At 45.4% G+C, this 14,216-nt stretch overlaps 1 protein-coding gene across 1 annotated transcript in view; it reads left to right on the top strand.

The window, feature by feature from the left end:
* The window catches only part of CCDC50 (coiled-coil domain containing 50), a 30,934-nt gene extending 16,718 nt beyond the window's left edge, over positions 1-14,216 (top strand). The window contains exons 7-12 of the mRNA XM_005418951.3: positions 5,229-5,335; positions 5,928-5,972; positions 6,326-6,430; positions 7,347-7,426; positions 8,420-8,511; positions 9,507-14,216. Of these exons, the coding sequence (XP_005419008.2) occupies positions 5,229-5,335; positions 5,928-5,972; positions 6,326-6,430; positions 7,347-7,426; positions 8,420-8,511; positions 9,507-9,526 (449 nt within the window). The 3' untranslated portion in view covers positions 9,527-14,216. The remainder of the gene's footprint in view (positions 1-5,228; positions 5,336-5,927; positions 5,973-6,325; positions 6,431-7,346; positions 7,427-8,419; positions 8,512-9,506) is intronic.

Raw genomic sequence — 14,216 nt, 5'->3', positions numbered from 1 at the left:
ATGTGCAAGTACAGCCACACATGCATGTTTTAGAAGTGCTTGTGGAAGAAGACAGTGGCTGATAAGGTAGTTACTGCTGTGTGACACCAAGGGTGTGGGGGAGAAATGCTGGTGAAATTCCAATGCTTGCATTTGAAGAGAGACAGTTCCATGTGCTTATTTGTGATGCTGGCACGGCTACGTGAAGGAATAAATGCTGGTTCATGGAGATGTTTCAAAAATAGCTCCTTGCAGGTATGTATCCAAGCTGTAAAATTAGCACAACTGCCTTGAATGACTTACTGAAGAACAAGGTCATCTCTACAGAATGTCTCTGCTGTAATTATCATCTGGGACTGTACAGTGTGGAAATGATTTGATCCACGGCGCTCTATTGCTTCCTTTTGGTCAGCTTCTGTGATTGAATACAGACCTTCTTTAAACTGGGAGGAGAGAATCAGGGTGTATTTAATTATGGAGCAATCTGGGGATGGCTTTGCTGTGTGCTGGTGGTGGTTCCTGTGTTCTTTCTTCAAAAATGTGGTGGGGAAGATGGGTTGCTTTGAATTAACAGATTGTGAAGATGAAGATCAAACCTCATTTCTCATTTTAACATCAATGCCATTGGCGGTTTAAAGTCCTTTATTTGAACTTACTCAAAGTATTTTAGTTTCAATTTGGAAGAAGTTCAAAGATAGCCAAGAGAGTACAAAGCACAAAGTTCAAAAGTGCAAAACAGTAACCAAGTGGAAACTTCATGATCACAAGTCCTTCTACATGTACAAAGCTGGGAAAAATTGATCTTGGAGTCCTACAGCCAAGCCACTCTTCAGATTTTCAGAATTAAATGGGAGAAGTCTGAAAAAATACAACATAGGCAAAAGTGTGCATGCAGAGATTGTAGGACAGAATGGACTTCTGTAACCAATCAGCTGACAAAGCCTGTGACTTCCTGAAGTAAGACTGTGGTTTGGACTTGGAGGGTAGGATACCTTGTGGGTCTGTTTTCTTCCTGCAATAATCCATAATTTTGAATGTGAGGCAGGAGGTGTTTGCCTGACCAGTCATAGCAGTGCTGCTCTTGATCTGTGCTCCTTAAAGCTATAAAGTACTGGAGTGGATTTTGTGCCTGGATCATCTAGCTTGTTGTTCTGGGAACTCTTAATTACTTGAGCACCATTTGATTAGGCTTCAGCAGCCTTGGTTTGTATTGTCCTCATTAGTTGTGAATTGAAACAAATAAAAAGCCCTTGCTTTGTTTAAGATTTTTTTTTTTGTTTTGGTGGGGGTGGAGTGTGTTTGGCTTTTTTTTTTATTGTTTGAGACTGAGGTAAAATTTATCCACATCCAGGAGGAATGTGGATTAGGCCTATTGCTCCAAAGCAACCTGAGCTCTTTAAAAGTGGAAAAATAAACACGAGAAAAGGCAGAGTTCCTCCCAGCAGTGCCTGTGCCATGAAAAACATTTTTGTATTCACTCAGTCACTTGCTGCTTCAGAGAGTAACACCAGGGTCTGTGGGGTGTTTACATGGCCCCCATGGAAGGTGCCACAGGAACCAGCACCTGTTGATGAATTAATCATTCTGAGATACTCCAAAAGCAAATTATCTGCTTGGGTTGTTTGGCATGGTTGTGTTACCTGCAGCAATCCTTTCCCAGCACAGCCAGGCTTTGTTCTTTTGTGTTTTCCTGCTCTCTGCTGTTGTATTTATTGAGCTTTCCTCAATGACAAAATTGAATTAATTTTTTCACCCTTGTGACTGTTGTTCAAAAACTGACTCTTGCTTTCAGGCTCTGGTCTCTGTTGTTCAGTAAGTCACTTGGATTGTTTGATTGGGTATTTGTTTTCTGTAAATCATATGTATGATCTAAAACTGAACAGAAAAATTCCAACCAGTTAGAGTGACCACAGCAGTTCCTGGACTTTTAAAAGTTACAGTTCTTGGACTTTTAAAAATACACCTGTCCTGGATAAAAGTCACACAGACTTGTTTTGAAGGTGGATTTTCTGTAGGCTCTATTTTTGCTGGCTCTGAAAAAGTTTTTTCTGAATAGAATGACTCGAAGGGAACATTCAGTTTTGGTGTGAGGTTTATTTTTCTCCTTTTGAAATCTAGATAGATTGTAAGTGAGACAGAGCTCTTCATTAAAACAGAATGCAATTCATGTGCAGTGAAATCTATTTTAAATATTTTGAGATACTGTAAAACAAACTCTGGACAGTTGAGGAAAGTCTGCTGTTGCAGGGTTTTTCTGGTGGGGAGTTGTGTGTGTAGTTCTGTTTCAAATCAATCTCTGCTTCAAGGCATTTTTTTTCATTTTGTAAAGCTGCTGTAGAGAGATAATAGTTCACTCAGTGCAATGATTTTTCTTAGCAAATAGGTTAGTTGAAAAAATAAATCAATTAGTAGATTGTTTGCAGGCAGATTGCTGCATCCTCATAGCTGTTTCAGGTTTATTACTGAAACTAAAAGCAGAGAAAAATTCTGTCTGCTTTCTGGAAAGCACAGAGGAAACAATCCCACTAAAATGCCAAGTAAGCAGCTTTTCTAGCTACAATGCTGAGGTCAGGAGCCTGGGTTTTCTGAAGTCTTAATCTGCCCTAAAATTTCTGTCCATAACTGCCTTCTCATTCAGAGCTGAAACCTCTTTTTGGACAATTAATAAGTGCAGGCCCTGAGACTTGTGGGTCTGCAAAAGAAACGTGACAGTCTGTGGTGGAGGGTGTTGGATGCTGCAGCTATCCTGTTCTTGCTTTTGAAGGAAAAGAAATCCTATCCTGCCTGTTTATTTCTTTTCTGCTTTGTGTGGGTCTTTCTCCCCAGTTAGGTTTTTTCTTAGGAAAAACCTTGTCCCTGAAGCCAGGGCAAGCTCTCCTGTGCTTATAAACCAAGATCCAACTTGACCACTCTGCTTGGCCCCTCCTGGCCTTATGCCCCTCATTGTCTCCCAACTTTTCCTGCATCTTGTGCCCTTCTTTGCAAATCTTTCTCAGGTGGTTTCAGGATCCTGCAGCAGTGATGTGTCATCAGGAGATGAGCTGCTCTCTTGGCAGTTTTCCAGCCCCAGTGGCATCATTAAAAGTCATTTGTCTCTGTATTGACTTGTCCTTGTCTAGGAAGTGCTCAGACACTTTTGGGTTGGACCTGTGCTTTCTGCTCCAACCTTGTTGCCTCCTGTGCTGCCCTGCTAGCAAGGCTGCCACTTCACTGTGTCCTCTCTTGTATCCTGGCAGCCTGTCCCTGTTATTACTCTTTCTTTCATCATGCTTTGCCTGCATTTTCAGCACCTTGTATCAAGCTCCTTCCTCTCCCTGCTGTGAGTCTGACTTTGAACCTCCATTAACCCCTGCACCACTAACCCCCTCCTTGTTTGTCCCCCCATTGCTCAGAGCAGCCCTGGGGTGATCCCAGAGAGCAGATTTCTGAACCTCCCAGAGCACACAGTCATGGCAGGGGCAGGCACCAGCAGAGAGAACACCGAGGACCCCCGTCACCTTTGGCCAGCCGTGCCCCCACACATGGGCACTCCAGCTCAGAGGGCTGTGGAAGGTCTCCTCAGCTGAGAGAGGCCAGAAATGGCCATCAGCTGGAGCAGAAGACAACCAGCCAGGGAAGATCCAGGAGACATCTCAGCCTTGACCTGGAAAGAGAGACTGAGCACCGTGCCTATGATCACAGCAATAGCTGGGAGCTGCAGGACAGGAGGACAGCTGGCAGGGAGAAGGAGAGGAGACTTCTCAGTCCAGACCTGTACTTGGAACATGGACTCACAGAGGAAGCACGGCACAGCAGAAAGCCACCAAAGCAAGACAGAGAAAAGCACCTTCCCCTCCTTGAGATGGAACTGGAGGCAGAGCAGGAGACCTGGCATCGGGGTGGCAGACAGCACCCTGAGAAACACAGATCTCACCACCAGGGCCACTCGTCACACAGGATGGCATGTGATGAGAAGCTCTATGATGCTGAATCTAGAGATGACCATAGGAGGGGTGAGGCAAGAGCCTACAAAAGGGCAGGACACAGGAGACACTCCCCCTCCCCTCATGCTGTGAGCCAGGGGAAGGTTGGAGACTGCCAGCGAGACCCAGGTAACCGAGTGATGGGGAAGGCGTGTGTATGTGTGGGGATGGACCTTTGCGTGCCCCATACTGGTGTCTGAGATATGTTTGGCTTCCTTGAAGATGCTTCTCTCCAGTATCTCCCTGCAACATGTACACAGGGAATCTTGCCCGGGTTTCTTCCTGATTTAGCAGGATTCTTCTTATCCATTAATGTTCTTGCTCTATATCCTGATGTTCCATGGCATTGGAGAGGATAAGTAAGAAGGTATTGTTGGAGGTGGTGCCCTTGGTGTCCTTTCATTTAAGAAAACAAATTTCTTCCCCTCACTAAAAAAAACCACCACACCATCCCAAAGAAAGACCCCCCAGAAAACTCCAACCACCACCCAGCTTTTGTTTTTGAGATACATTTTGTGCAGTGGCCTCCTTGTACAGGAGAAAAAAAGGGAACAAAAAAGTTCAGTAGTGGCACTGGGCCTCCAACTGGGTTCTATTTGCAAGATTCTTGCCAAATTATGTGCGAGTGGAATTTTCTGGGAAATGTGTACCTGTGTAGTTCTTGCTCAACAAGCACTTGGCTTTAAAGATCCAGACTCGTCTTTCTACTTTTAAAGACACTGGGACAGTTATTCTTCTTCCTCATGGTACAAACACTTTCCTTAGAGAAATAGAAGGTTTAGCTTTGAAATAACAGAACTCTATACTCAAAACAAGAACTGAACATTATATGAACTTAAAAATGCTTCCTTTTCTGTTTTCTCATTGAATTGTAAAATTCATGGGTCATCCCAAGGAAGAAATTGTCTGAAAACTCATGTGAGGCTGTCCTGGGTAACCCTTGCAGCCCATGGTGCTACAGCAGTGTGTTCGGTCTCTGCTGTGCTCATTTCAAATGTTGGGCTGCTCTCTGCTGCCCAGTTTTGCCACTGTATCTGTATCAATGCAGAGTGACAAATTATAATTCTTTTGCCAGCACTGCTGTCACCAAAGACTACTTTAAGGGACATGGCCTGTTCTGCCCTGGAGTTGCATTTGTTATCTGAGACAGGGTGTGGCAGGTACACTGTGATGATCTCTGGTTCTCTTGAGTGGGGGGGTTTGCAGGTGGCTGAGGAGATGGTGGGGATTTCCTTACCAAAGGATTTGGAGAATGGTTGAGTTGATTGTTTTCTCTCAATTCTGTAGGCACTAATTTGAGGGGGAGGACACAAGCCATGTACGATGGGCCCCGGATGGAACAGGAGCTGTCTGATGCAGAGATTGCTCGGAAGCTGCAGGAGGAAGAGCTGCTGGTAAGTAGAGAGGGTGCATTGCTCAACTCAAAGGAACTAAGGCAACCAGCACAGACAACCTTACTTTGTAAACCTTTAATATATAAGAGTGACTGTAAGACCTAAGGTCTTGCTCCTGTGCATTCTGCTAATTACCTTTGTCTTCCATACACACAAATATGGAGTGACAGCTGGCTTCCAACTAATAAGCCCTATCTTTTGAAATAAACACCCAAAAATTATAGTACTGAAGCAAAGTGATATTAAATGAATGTTTCCAGGCAGGTGAAGATGGCATGTAGTCAATGTAAGCAGCTCAGAAGGAGACAGGCCATTGCCCATCTTTGAGAGCAAAGGCAGCAGAGTGGGAAAAGCATTGTGGTGTGGCCAGGCAGATACATGAGGGCAAAATTCAGCTGAAAAGCTGAAAGGGCAGATAGGAGTTGGGTTGTGAGGTAAGTATTGGGGTAGCTAAGTATATTTGGAGAGGAGGATGGTGTATTTGTATGGGCACATACTTGCCCTGCCCAGTATTTTGATGAATATGATTAATTCAGAGATGGTAATTTTTTGTCTCTGTTTTTCCTTCCCCACTTCCCCTCCCCCCCTCCAGGCTAATGAAGCAGATCAGAAGGCAGCTCAAGTAGCCCAAGATGAGGTGAGCAACACGTCACATAGTTGTGGAATTCCTTTGCTTGCAGAAGCTGCTAAACAGCCCTTGTTTTCTCTGACCCTCTAGTTGTTAATTTCTCTCCTCGCAGGGGAAGCCTGGGGCTCCGGTAGGATTTTCTCCCAGATGGGTTTTGTGTATGGGCTGGCCAAGCAGAGAGTTGGACATGCTGCATGCTGGCAGTCTTAATTTTGCCCTGTCCCTTGATTTCTGCTCATAAATGGATGAAGTCCTGGATTTGCACCCTTCCCATTCAGCAGCTGTCCATGGAAAAGGGTTTGAATTTCTCAAACCCACAAGAGCAGTAAAATTGTCTGACAGAGTCTGTGTTTCCCTTCTAGGAAATTGCTCGTCTCTTGATGGCTGAGGAGAAGAAGGCTTTAAGGAAAGAGAAAGAAAGAGAAAAGTCTTCCTTTGAAAAGAGGAGGCATGATCAAGATTGGAAGGTATGCCAGGCTTCAGGAGGCACCGCAGATAAGGTGCTATAACATTTTTCCTATTTTCAGTGGGATGTGAGTGTATGGTGAGAGCAAAAGGTGGTGATGCATCTGAAGGATCTTGCTGTCTGTTACTCAGCTGCTTCCCTAGCCTTTTGGAGCCACCTCCCTGCTTAGATGCTTTTGGCTTCAGCTTCAAGCAAGGTAGTCCTTGGGGCTCTGGCCTTGGAGGATGGCACTGGATGTCACAGCACCTTGTGGCCTCCCTGAAGCACTGTCAGTCCCTGGTGCAGGACCTTCCCTTTGCTGAAATCCTGACTGTAGCATTAAAAGCAGTAATCGGTTCTGTTTGTGTAAGGGCGATGCAGCTGCTTCAGTTGTCACTCTGCCTCATAACTGGCTCTGTAATGAAAGTCCCGAGTCTGTCATGCCTGGTTTTGGTAGGAGTAACACCAGAGAGACTTGGCTGGCCAGCATGGAAGGAGATAGGAAACAGATTTTTATGGTCAGCCCTGCTAAGATGCTAAAGGGGGATGTGGTGTTAATCTTGGGGCCAGATGGTGGCAGCTCTGGTGTTTTCAGCCTCTTTCCTGAGTTTCAGTGGTTGCAGAAGCACAGCTCCTGCAGCTGGTCCTTCCTGCTCAGCCCAGCCTTGTGCACTGTCATTACACCCAGACTGTGTTCAGCCCCAGCTTCAGAACTGTCCCTTACTGCTGTCACGTTTTAGCGCAGAAATTGAGTTTGGCTCAGCAAGGCTGGGTTTTTACTGAAAACGAGTCCTGATGCTGCTATTTGCATGTCTGGCTGTAGTTAATTTTTGTGTAAACCAAGCACAAAAGGGCTGCATGGAATTGTGGCAGTCCCAGTGTCCTGGCTGGTGTCTAGCAAGGCACACAGATGAGCTAATTTCCCTTCTTCCCATCAGCCTGATGCAGGCGAGTCCACGCGCTCAAGGTCAAGAGAAGGGCCCGAAACTCAGCGACACAGAAGTGACAGGCCTTCAAGGTGAGCTTGAACTGGCTGGCAAGAATGGGGAATGCAGTTGGGAAGCTGCTGAGGAGCTGAGTCCTAGGGAGGAGTGTGGGATGACCAGCCTGACCCACACAGAAGGGACTCGGTGGAGAGCAGGGTGATGGAGGGCACAGAGCTCATGAGGTGTTGGTGACTTGCGTCACTCACTGTGCTCGTGGCACTTGTCCATCTTGGTCCTCATGCCCAGTGCTGACAGAGATTGATGAGCTTGTGCAGTGACATTTGTTAAATGGCAGAGAAACACTGAGAGGGTTAAACAGCTTCGAGGGATGTGAAACTAAATGTCATTTCTGGGCAGGAAGGAGTAATCACCATGCATTTGCACAGCTGCTCCTTTGGTCCTTGCTCCCAGTTGAGCTCTGTGCACAGCTCCCATGCTGCATTTGAACACCACCCAGCAAGCAAAAGCACTGTGCTTTGGGGTGTCTCATCCCAAACTGGGAACATGCTGTAGCCCAGTGGTGCTTCTGAATCCCTTGATACTCTGGCTCAATGCTCTTCATGAGGTGAAGGACCCTGAAAGTGACCCCAGTGGCTTTGACTTCCATTCCAGAAATGAACCTAGAAATTCTTGTCGAACTTGCAAAAAGAAACAACAAATGGAGGTGCACATGGAGATTGAGAGAGATCGTATTTAAATACTCTGGGGGTAAAACTGTGCAAGCATTAACCACTTTAAAATGCTGCCCTTTTGAGTGAAGTTTGCAGTAAACTTCATAATGGAAACTATTTCCTGATAACTGAAACTATTATTAAATGAAAGAGGTCCATGACAAGCTGCTTTTCTCACTGCAGAAACAGTAATGGGCTGTGCTCAGAGGAGCTGTTCTGCAGGTGGAAGGTTTGGGCCAGGCAAGGTTTGCATCAAACTGACAATAGCAGGCCAGACAGCTGAGATGTTGCTCTTGCTGCACTGTTGTGACTTTGAGTTCTTCCCCAACACTCCTTTGACACTGTGCTTGGCAGGTCACAGCCTCTCCTCGATGAACACTCTCGGTATTACACGAGCCAGCCCAGCCCCTTGCGCCACCACCCCAGACCTGAGCACTCTCCTAAAGGTAGGATCGACCCCAGGGCTGCCCAGCACTTGGGTTATTGTCAGCTCTTTTCCTAACACAAGGAGCCTGCAGGGGACAGAGTGATGGAAAGTGATGCAAATAAAGAAGGGGAATAATGCCCCAGCAGGCAAGTGATGCTGGGCAGTGTTTGAGTTGGACTTGCTGAGCACGTTGCAGGCTGTGAGACTAAAAAACTGGATTGGTTTGCCTGGAATTTGTCAAGGTGCTGTCTGTATGTCTTCTGTGATCTCTTAATGATGAATGACTGTAAATCCAAGTAGCAAATGACAAAGAAATGTCATGAAGACAACATTATGATGGATTTTAGGTGACTCACTATTCTCAAACAATCCAATACAAGACAGAACCTCACCTGTCTGGTGAGCAGATGGGATGATCAGAAACTTGTCCTGAGAGCAGGCTGGTTTTATTCCTGTAGCACCTCAGCACTGCTTTGTTGGTTTGTTTGCTGAAATCACTTGGCACAGAGTAGTGTGGGTAGGGTTGCCCCTGCAGTTGTTTAAAATCTGAATGCCCATTGTCTGAGTTATCTGTAGAGCCTGTGGGGAAGGAAGGGGGCAGTCTGAGTTTAACTCAATCTCAGATTTCTTCCAGCTCCAATAGTGAGACTTAAATGTGGATGCTTTCCTTTCCAAAATTTAGTTTGGTAAACTTGGGTTGTATCTTCATCAAGCAAGCTGGAAAGTTAATGGCACTTTATAGGGTCTGTTTGCTTTAGTGAGACTGTGCAATGGGGCTGCAGCACCATTCACACCCAGAAGAAATGCATATGTCTGCCTGTCTCATGGATCTGTGCTTCCTTTTGCTTGGAGTCATGTAACACATAGCTCCCATTTTGGCCTTTGACTTGACTAGTACCCTAGAAGTCAGACAGACAGACAAGAGGGCAGGCCAGGTAAAATACGACTGCAGGCAGTAATTTTTGCATCAGGATTTAGCCTCACAGACTGTTTCCTTTCTGTTTTGTGTTCCAGGTTCCCGTAGGAAGCAGTAAACTGTGCTAGCCTTTGCTTTGGTACTGACTCTTCTGTAGCAAACGTTACTGGAATTGCCAGGCAACTTTCTCCATCCCTGACCTGATGGGAGGCCCACCCTCCACTCCCAGGATCATCTCTTTAAGTGTCGTCATATTAAGGAAAATTGTTTGTTTCAATTTCTTATTCATCTGTGATGACTTGAGCAGTGCAGTATAATCTAGCTGCCACTGAGCTGTGCCAATCAACCAGCTGGCTCAACAGCTCCCTCATACATTCTTTTGAGGCTTTCTTTTTATTTTTAGGTTTGGCTGGAGCTCTGATGAATAGGACAACTTGAGATGTGTGTACAATGGAGGAAAATTGAAGAAATTAGTTGGGTTATGGCAATGCAGCAGAACACCAGAAGTACAAGTCCTTTTTACATTAGGATAACTTAGCAAAGAGAGCTATAAGAGGAATTGGGTTTCTTCCTGTGTTGGATAGGACAGCTGAGCCAACCTGACAGTCATATGAGCTTGCAGGAAGGAGAGAGCGTTGTCAAACATATACCAGCAAAAGCCAAATCCTGAAACTGGTGAGGCAGAAATGGCCTATGAAACAGAATTTTTTAACTGCTGTATTTCTTTCTAGGGTTTCCAACATTCTGAATAGAGAATATATATAGGCATTTAGCTCTAGGATATAGGATAGAACAGTTAAAAGGAAAGACAATTCCAACTGAAGTTAGACCTTGCGTGCATGACTTAGGATTTGCCAGGGAGTTCAAGAAGCTGTGAACTGTGGTTTGGGAAAACTCATACAAACAGATCTATGTGTCTGAAGGGACCTCTGTGGTCACCCACTTTGAGCTTCAGTGTGGTAGAAGCCAAGGAATTTCATTAAAGCCAAGTCAGATCTGCTGTAACTCTTAGCTCAGTTGCTGATGCACTTGAGTAACTTGTTTCTGAACTTGGATATGTCTTGTAAACATGGGGCTGATGGAGTGAGGGCCATATGGGCACTGAGCATGCAAATCTACAGTTACAGGCAACCTCAGCCAGACATGGAGTGCTGATCAATCCACACGATGTCTGTGCTGACTGCTTTTCCTCTCCACTACTCCATCCAGCACCCCAGGCAAGCTCCAGTCAGGAATAAAAAATCATTGCTCTCTAGGGCACAGCAGGGTCTGCAGGTTTGTTGTCTGTATATATTTTCCCATGCAGTGATTCCATCCTGGCTTGCTTTCCCTCCACTCTTTGAAAATAATTTTTCTCTTGCACAAAAAAGTAGCCTTTTCCCATGGCTTCCTCTCATTTAAATTCCTTAGTCTTTTTAATATTTTTTGCCATTATTTTCAGGTGTATTTTTAAACTACAAAGCTGAACATCTGGACACTGTCTTGGAGGGTGTTGAGCCAGGGCAGGCTGACTATCCATGGGCCAGCCCAGTTCATGGCAGAGAGCTTGGCTGCCTTGCCCCTGCAGCCCAGCCTTAGTGCCAGCACCAAGTCTGTCTCACCACTCTCTCTGTTGGCTCTGGCAGCTGCAGTCCTGCCTCTGGCTCTGCAGAGGAGGGGAGACACCTGTGTCTAGGGCAGGAAACATGGGCTTGTCCTCACCACTGATCTGCCTGGGAAAGGGGCCTTGGCAGCTCTCTGGAGCTTTGTGGGGAGAGCACCTCTAGGAAATAGGAAGAGAGCGTGGCTGTCTGCGGTTCCTCTAGTGCACAGCTCAAGCTCCAAGACAGCTGTAAGGCTTCAACCTTGGCTCTTCTTGGTTAGGATAATTACTGGGCCAGATCTCTGGGAAGACAGGGCAACTCCTTTTTCACATAAGTTGCAGGGGCAGGTTTAATACCACATAATAAGGCCATGTATTGCCTTGACCAGTAATTCAAAGACTTGCATCTCCTACTCCCACTGGCCCATTGGCAGCAGTTCAGTACCTGTGAAGAACCACATAACCCCAATGGATCTCTGCTCCAGGGATATCCTAACCAAAAACCTTGCCATGGAGGACTTCGTGTATGGGCAGAATCCTGCTACCTGCATACCCTTGCTTCCAGACTGTGGCTTACCTGCCTGCACGGGCTCCCAAGTGACTTGCAAGGTCTTGCTTGCTGCTGCTTCTCAGGAAATATCCCAGTCAGCAGCTAGATTTTACTGTCCTTGCCTTGTTCCCACTTCTCATTCTGTCTCTGTCCATTCAGAAGTGTCCATGTTGTTTAAAAGGTTTCAGAAAAAAAACAACATAGATGCTAGTTTTTTCTTTCTTATTTGATAACTTGGCCCAGTGTGGCAACCTCATCTACCGAGGTTTTATTTTGTATGGATTTATTTTTGTATTTCATGTAACAGTCAAAATTTCTTCTGCTGAAAATACCTTTTTTTTTTTTTTCCTGTGGGCTTTTTCCTTCCATTGCCATCAGAGTAATTATTGTGAAATGGATGCCTGGTGGGTTTGTAAGAATTAATACTTCCTACAAACACCCTAGTCCAGGCGCTGCTGCTTGTACCACCTGGTGCACTTGTGAAAACTGGATGGAGAAAAGTCCTGCCAAATCAGAAAGAGGTTGAGCTTTGTACTGGCTCTGCTTGCGGAAAACTGGTGATTCTCTGCAGAAGGCATGGAGAAATCACCAGCTAGGAATTCAGCCCTCCATGGGCCTCTGTGTCTGGCTGTGATGGACTTTCTTGCACTGCAGTTGGCTGGTGTAGCTTTTGTCTTAACCAACCTCGTCAGAGAAGTCATGAGCCCTCTGACATTCGAAGAACCTGTTGATTCAAGAGGGATGCTTGGGAGTATCCAAGTTGTTCGTATCAATGGTAGTGAGTAGGAATGTGAGGGAAAACTCTGGTAGAATTAGTTTGGAAGCTGGGTAGTCTGAAGAACACCTCAGTGCCTCCTCTGTGGAGCTGTAAGCTCTCCTTAGTGGCCAGTCAAGATCTCTGGCCAAGACACCAAGAGATAAGAGCCCAAGAGAAGGATCCCAGGAGCAGTTGCTGCTTTCTTGGATGCCTTTGGGGGGTGCTGAATGCTTTATGGGCTGTTTTGCTCTGTATCCTCCCTTAGTCCTCATCCTTTTTTCTTTCTGCCTACCTTTATTTATTTGCTGTTCTTGTAAGTGTTTCTCCTGTTTTATTACTCCATGGTCCTTGTGAAAAGGAGGTTCCTAAGGCTTTGCTAGAAAAGAGAGAGAAATGCTAGGAATGGCAGCTGAGGAAAGCAGGTAGTAAACGGGATAAGAACAGAGCAGTTGTTCATCTTATGCATGTTGGGGTCTTCATGCAGCCATGCAGGTTAGAGACCTCCTGAGGCAGACATTGCAACTGGACTTGCATCTTTAGTGGCCACTTTTGGAAAGGGATTCCATGGTCCCACTGAAGTCAACAAGAGCTGAGATTATGGATGAACAAAGAGCCACTTTCCTTGGGGCTCAACAGCCACACTTCTGCTGAGAGTCAAGAAGATGCAGTTTGTGTAGGTGAGATGCAAAGTCAGCACCTTGGACGTGTGTTCCTGGAAAGAGGCACAATGAAACTGATCTTTTAAAAAAACACTCAGCAATATTTCTTTTCTATGACAGAAAAATGTTTAAGTATCTTGGGTTTTTTACTTGTTTACTCTTGTCGAGTTTCAGTAGCTTTGCCTATGGGTTTGCTCTGGATTTAGTAGCATGTTGGAGCCCTTGCTGGGAGCCCTGCCCAGGTTGTTTGGGTCCTGCATCCCTTTCTGATTCTGTGCATTAACAAGGCATCCAGCACCATGTGGAAAATTCACCTCCTTGAAATCCTGGCACTTCCTGACCTTCCTAGCAAGCTCATCTCAGCAGCAAGAGTTCTCCCCACCTCCTCACCTCCATCCAAAGCACAATGGTCTGCAGAAGAGAGGTCGGGTGACCTGGTGGGATCGTGCCTTACACGCAGGGATATTCGATGTCTTCAGCAGGCTGACCTGAGTCACCTTGCTATGAAACTCTGTCTTAATGGGGACTGTGCAGCTTCCTGCAGCAAGAAGCAGTTCTCGTCACAGGGAGAGATCCAACAGGTTGATTTCATCTTTTTTTAAAGAACTTCATGGGTTTGAACTTGGTGGGGTGAGGAAATATCAGCTGTTAAGGGATAGATGAATTCTCATCATTGAATTTCTCCTCTTGGGGAAGAAGGATAGAAGTTACAGATGCTGCAGTCTGCTTCTCTCTCTATAAAAGGGATCTTGTATGTACAGTATTTTTATATCTCTGCATTCCCATCTATCAGGATTTGAATCAGGATTGGTAACATTCTCTACTTATGGAAAAAAATGGGTTGTTATTTTTACAGTGCTAGATGTCTGTTTGTTAATTTTGTGCCAAATTACAGCCACTGTTACATTCTAGTGTTTTCATTCAGTTTATTGCTGTTCATCAATGTGTATATTATATATTTTTATTATCAATGTTTTTATTTTAATTCATATTATCCTGTATGCAAACTAACTGTGGATTGCTAATTTATATATGTATAAAGGGGAGCACTTGGAGACAGTGTGAGGATTCCCCTGCTTAGTTTACACTCTTGTAATTGAGCACAGCCAGTCCATGAAACTCACTGTTTCCTTCAGAGAGCAATCTCCTGTGTGTTTGCAGGTGGCTCCTGCTGTCCCTCCTGGCAGCACTGGCACTGCAGGGCTGTGTGGGATGCAGTAGGAACTGAGGCAGAGCTCCCAGCACAGCCTGATGGGTGCC

This window comes from Geospiza fortis, unplaced genomic scaffold (assembly GCF_000277835.1).
Source record: "Geospiza fortis unplaced genomic scaffold, GeoFor_1.0 scaffold172, whole genome shotgun sequence".
In the NCBI taxonomy this organism is placed as follows: domain Eukaryota; kingdom Metazoa; phylum Chordata; class Aves; order Passeriformes; family Thraupidae; genus Geospiza; species Geospiza fortis.
The sequence above is the reverse complement of the archived record's forward strand: the minus strand, read 5'-3'. Positions and strand labels throughout refer to the sequence as shown.